Source organism: Capsicum annuum, chromosome 1 (genome assembly GCF_002878395.1).
Source record: "Capsicum annuum cultivar UCD-10X-F1 chromosome 1, UCD10Xv1.1, whole genome shotgun sequence".
Taxonomy (NCBI): domain Eukaryota; kingdom Viridiplantae; phylum Streptophyta; class Magnoliopsida; order Solanales; family Solanaceae; genus Capsicum; species Capsicum annuum.
This window is the reverse complement of record NC_061111.1, coordinates 19,424,403-19,430,626: the sequence shown is the minus strand read 5'-3', so window position 1 is coordinate 19,430,626 and position 6,224 is coordinate 19,424,403. Positions and strand designations below refer to the sequence as shown.

The 6,224-nt window shown below is 41.8% G+C and overlaps 1 protein-coding gene across 1 annotated transcript in view; it reads left to right on the top strand.

The window, feature by feature from the left end:
- Nucleotides 1-3,644: 3,644 nt before the first annotated feature.
- Nucleotides 3,645-6,224, top strand: part of LOC107874138 — a 7,216-nt gene continuing 4,636 nt past the window's right edge. Inside the window, exons 1-2 of the mRNA XM_047410164.1 lie at nucleotides 3,645-3,712; nucleotides 3,847-4,035. Coding sequence (XP_047266120.1) covers nucleotides 3,645-3,712; nucleotides 3,847-4,035 — 257 coding nt within the window. The remainder of the gene's footprint in view (nucleotides 3,713-3,846; nucleotides 4,036-6,224) is intronic.

Here is a 6,224-nt window from a genome sequence, read left to right as displayed (position 1 = left end):
CAAATGTATTTGGTATACTGATCAACAAATAGAAAATAGTAGTGTTTTTTATCAATAGAGAGAACAGGGGATGGACCCTATAAATCACTATAAATTATTTCTAATGGATGTTTGCTGGACAAAGTATTTGAATAAAAGGGATATCTATTAGCTTTATTGTAGCAACAAGAATTACAGTAAGTAAACTTGTTGTAATTCTTGTTGCTGCAATAAAGCTCATAGATTTCCCTTTTATTCAAGGTCCAGATGGATACGCAATGGATTTTCTCATCAAGTGCTGGGATGTGGTGAAAACAGATATCATGGAGACTTTCTGGAATTTTCATTCCAATGGCATCTTTGAGAAGAGCTTTAATGCGACGTTCATTGCTTTGATCCCCCAAAAAATTGAAGCCAAGGAGTTGAGAGATTTCAGGCCCATTACTCTTATAGGAAGTGTATATAAGCTACTCTCCAAGGTGCTTACCGAAAGACTGAAGGAAGTGGTTGACAAGCAAGTAGATGTCCAACAAATGACATTTATTAAGAATAGACAAATAATGGATGCTATTCTAATTGCAAATGAAGTAGTTGACTCTAGAATCACTCAGAAGAAGGCCAAAATTTTGTGCAAGTTGGACATAGAAAAGGCATATAACCAGTGAATTGGGAATTTTTGTTGAGAATGCTTTCATGTATGGGTTTTGGAAGGACGGATCCGGTGGATGAGATATTGCATCTCCATTGTCAGATTCTCAGTCCTTATAAATGGTGCACCTGAAGGTTTCTTTCCTGCTCAAAGGGGTCTGAGGCAGGGAGATCTTCTTTCCCCCTTTCTTTTTATCATTGTCATGAAGGGCCTAAATAACATGATTAAGGTGGCCAGAGAAAATGAATGCCTCAGGGGTTTTGAGATAGCTACTTCTCCAACCTCAAACTCAACTGGCAACATGGAAGTAACTTACTTACAGTATGTTGATGACACGCTAATATTCTGTGATGCGGATGAAAGGCAACTATTGATTCTGAGATCAATCTTGGTGTTGTTTGAAGGTGTTTCAAGATTTCACATCAATTGGAGAAAAAGTCAGTTGTACCCTATTAATGAAGTCTCTAATATGGTGGATCTGTCTGGGATTTTGGGAGGAGAAATTAGTTCTTTGCCTACTATTTATCTGGGCATGCCTTTAGGAGCCAAGTCAAAGGCTCTAATCATTTGGAATCCTGTGATTGAAAAATGTGAGAAGAAGCTTACTAGGTGGAAATCTCAATATATTTCCTTGGGAGGCAGAGTCACTCTCATAATTCAGTTTTGGATGCCTTGTCTACTTATATGATGTCCATTTTTCCCATTCCTATTGAGGTGATACAGAAATTAAGTAAAATAAGGCGAGATTTTCTGTGAAAAGGGATCAAAGAAAATGATTCTATTGTCAACATTTAGTTAAGTGGAACAAGGTTCTATGGGGGAAGAAACAAGGGGGTTTAGGAGTAAGAAATTTGAAATTACAAAGCAAGTCTCTTAGACTTAAATGGTTATGGAGGTATTCACAAGAGCCTCAAGCATATTGGGGCAAAGTAATTCAAGCTAAATATGAAGAGAAGAACAAGTGGATGACAAAGGAGGTTCTAACACTACATAGGGTAAGTGTATAGAAGTCCATTAGAATTTTATGGCCTTTGTTCAAGGACAATACAACTATCAAGGTAGGCAATGGGATCAAGGTTTCTTTTTGGGAAGATAAGTGGTTAGGCGCGTCTAATATGAAGAGTTTATTTCCAACTTTGCACGAACTGACGGTGAATAAAGATATGAGCCTAGCTGAAAGTTTGACACAACAAGGATGGAATGCTCAGTTTAGAAGGAATTTCAATGATTGGGAAATTAAAACTGTGGTTGATTTATTCAGAAGCTTGGAGGAGTTTAAAGGAACAAGGAACGAGCATGACAGATTGTGGTGGAGCAGTGATAGCAAAGACGCAATTAGGGTCAACTCTCCATATAAGCTGTTGAATCAAGGTGGACATCAGCCATCTCCTTGGCCTTGGAAGCAGATTTGAAAACCTAAAACCCCTTTCAAGGTGGCCTGTTTTACCTGGCTTCTGGCAAGAGATGCAATATTGACACAAGAAAATCTCAAGAAGAGGAAGTTCTCCATGTGTTCCATATGCTATCTATGTGGGGGAGAGGTTGAGACAGTCAACCATCTGTTTTTACAGTGCAGGATTATTAGCCAACTTTGGAGGATTTTCATTAGTCTTAGGGGCTTTGCTTGGGCTACGCCTAACAAAATCACACATCTTCTTTACAGTTGGGAAGAAGCAGGAGTTGGAGCTACCGACAAAGACAGATGGAGGATTGTCCCAATATGTATTTGGTGGATTGTTTGGAAAGAAAGAAATGCTAGATGTTTTGAGAGTAAGAGTTGTGATCTTCAAATGATCAAACTAAACTACATCAGACTTCTTTTTTGTTTCTGGTGCAAGCAAATGTATTTAGAGGATTTTGAATCCATTATAGACATCGTAGGTTTTGTTTAGGATTTAGATTCAGCTTCTAGTTTTTTTGATAAGTTGTAAATATGGTTTCCAGTGCAACCCATGCACTGGCTCAGTTAATATATACAAATGTTATCTTTTAAAAAAAAACAAAAAAAGAATATGAAAAACGGGAACTATTTAAAATGGAAAATAAAACTCGAGAGTGGGGGTGGCCCAATCTTCAATGCCATAAATGTAAGGAAGGTCCAGCAATGGCAATGTTGATGTTTGGTCGAGTCGGGGGCGACCATTCATAGAGACCTACTTTATTTGGGTCGTGCAGAAAAGGTGCTCCCATAGTCCGATCCTTCACAAGAAAAGTAAAAGGAAAAAATTCTATTGAGGTTAGATTTTCTTTGCAAAATTGATGAATTGAAATGAGCTTGCGTTTGATAGCTAGAGCACACAAAATACTAGAGTTTGAAGGCAGTATTTGATGCAGTTAAGTGAGATTACCAGTTTGAGTAATTGGAATCACATTACCATTATCCATTGTCACTGCATCCAGACCTTTGAATTCTTGAACATTGTGGAGTGAGTTAGTATCGGAGGTGATGTGGTGAGATGTACCTGAATCAAGAATCCAGGGATCACTCGGTGTTGTGTGTGCAGCAAAATTTGCTTTCGCTGCAACGTGGTTATGGGACCGAGAGCGGCAAACATTTGTTGTATGCCCAACTTTGCCACAAAGTTGACAGCGTACTCGTGATGATTAGTGTGGGAAGTTACGCCTCTGAGAATTATCCATTGGATACTAAGAATAAGTGGGGTGGGTCGGAGAGGGTCGACCTAGAATTAAGTGGGGTGGCTTGATGCCAGTTAGTGCACTGGAGATAGGGAAAAAAGTGGCGAGAATGGGGGTGTGGGGGCGTAGGGGGGACGTGGATGTTATGTGGGATAGGGCTGCCAGCTATATCATGGAGACTGCTAGAGAAGTGTTGGGTGTTTCAAAGGGTCGGGCAGGACGACATAAGGGGGGACTGGTGGTGGAATGAAGAAGTGAAGAAGAAAGTGAAGATTAAGAAGGGGGCGTTTGTTAAGTTGATTGAGAGTAAAGATGAAGAGAAGAAGCGGGTGAATAGGGAGGTTTACAAAGTAGCAAGGAAGAGGCTAAGTTAGCAGTTATGGCTGCTAAGACAGTAGCGTTCGAGAGCTTATATGCGGGGTTAGAGGAGAAAGGCGAGGAAAAGAGGTTGTATAGGATTGCTAAGGCTTGGTAGTGGAAGGGTCGTGATCTCGATCAAGTGAAGTACATTAAAGGGGGGATGGTAAAGTTTTGGTGGAGGATGCTCACATTAAGTAGAGATGGCAGAAGTACTTTCATAGACTTTTAAACGAGAGGGAGGACAGAGACATTGAGTTAGGAGAGCTGATGCACTCGGAGGAGAGCCGTGATTTCAGTTACTGTAGGCGTTTTAAGATTGAGGAGGTCAGAGAGGCTATTTGGAGGATGCAGAGGGGTAGGGCGACGGGGCCTGACGAGATTTTGGAGAATTTTTGGAATATACTGGTGGGGTAGGTTTAAGGTGGTTGATTGATTTGTTTAACGGCATTTTCAAGACTGCGAGAATGCATGAGGCTTGGAGATGGAGTACGATGATTCCGTTAGATAAAAACAACGGTGACATTCAGAGTTGCAACAACTATAGGGTATTAAACTGTTGAGTCACACTATGAAGATTTGGGAGAGAGTGGTTGAGCGGAGATTGAGGAGGGTCGTGTCCTTTTGGGAGAATTAGTTTGGATTTATGCTTGGTCGCTCGACGACAGAGGCAATCCATCTGGTGAGAAGATTGGTGGAGCAGTATAGAGAAAGGAAAAGGGATTTACACATGGTGTTCATCGACCTGGAAAAGGCATATGATAAAGTCCCGAGGGAGGTTCTTTGGAGTTGCTTAGAGGTGAGAGGGGTCCCGGTGGTGTACATCAGAGCTATTAAGGACATGTACGATGGAGGGAAGACTCGGGTGAGGACGACAGGAGGAGACTCGGAGCATTTTCTGGTCGAGACAGGATTGCATCAGGGATCGACTTTTAGTCCATTCCTGTTTGCGTTGGTGATGGACGTGTTGACGCAGAGTATTTAAGGTGAGGTGCCTTGGTGTATGTTATTTGCGGATGATGTAGTGTTGATTGATGAGACACGGGGGTGTGTGTATGATAAATTGGAGGTTTGGAGGCAAACCCTTGAGTCTAAGGGGTTCAAGTTGAGTAGGTCCAAGACGGAGTATTTGGAATGCAAGTTTAGTGACTTGAGGCAGGAGGACGAAGTGGCGGTGAGGTTGGATTCCCAGGATGTTTGTAAGAGGGATAGTTTTAAGTATTTTGGGTCTATGATTCAGGGGAATGTTGAGATTGATGAGGATGTCTCTAAGCGTATTGGAGCAGGTTGGATGAAGTGGAGGCTCGCCTCGGGAGTGATGTGTGATAAGAAGGTGCCCTTTAAGCTTAAAGGCAAATTCTATAGAGTGGCAGTCTATCCGACCATGTTGTATGGAGCGGAGTGTTGGCCAGTCAAGCACTCCCACATCCAAAAATTAAAAGTGCAATGAGAATGTTGCGCTGGATGTGTTGGCTTACTAAAGGAGACAGAGTTAGGAATGAGATTATCCGAAAGAAGGTAGGAGTGGTTTCGGTGGAGGACAAAATGCGGGAAGGAAGGCTGAGATGGTTTGGGCATGTGATGAGGCGGGGCGCAGATGCCCCAGTTCGTAGGAGTGAGGCTAGCTTTAGATGGCTTCAGGAGGAGTAGAGGTAGGCCGAAGAAATACTGGAGGGAGGTGATTAGACATGACATGGAGTAGCTTCAGCTTATTGAGGACATGACCCTAGATAGGAAGGTGTGGAGGTCGTGGATAAGGGTAGAAGGCTAGTGTGAGTGTGTGGGTTGTAGCAAGTAGTCAGGAGAGATCTTGTGTAGCCGAGTTGGTAATCCTAGGACTGTGTCTATAGGTGTCTTTGGTATGTCAGTGTATGTTACTACTAGGTGGGTATCTTATTTCTTATTTCTTAGTTCCTATTTTCTTATTTTGTATTGCTCTTATTTCTCGTATTTCGTATTTCTCTGATTTCTATTTTTATTATTTCTTATTCCTTATTTTTGTTATGTCATCCATCCTGCTTCATGTGTCATTACGACTTGGTTTACTATTCTTTATCTTGAGCCGGGGGTTTATCGGAAACAACCTCTCTACTTCTTCAGAAGTAGCGGTATAGACTGCGTACATCTTACCCTCCCCAGACCCCACTTTGTGGGAATAAACTGGATTTGTTGTTGTTGTTGTATACTGAGAATGAGTGCTTTGATTAGGTTGCTTGTATTGGGGATGCCAGTCTTTGATTAGGCTGCTTGTATTGGGAATGCCAGTTATTGTTGTTGGATGGGCGTCTATTGTTACGTGGGGCTGATGGAGGATTTGGCACTCGTCGAGCAACAACTGTTGTGATCTGGGTGGAAGTCTTCTTAAGGTCCTCATGTTTGAGGAAAAGTTCATGATCAAGAAGCTTGTCAAAAAGTTCTTCATAGCTAATAGGAGTCCCTTGCCTGTATGACTGCAGAGATCTCATTGAATTCTGACCCGAGTCTACTCAGTATTTTCACCACTAGTTCATTATTGACAGGTGAACCTGCTGTGGCGAATTCATTAGAGAGATAGTGAATCTCTCGCATATATTCGGCAATGGATTTGTTGTCCTTACTGACT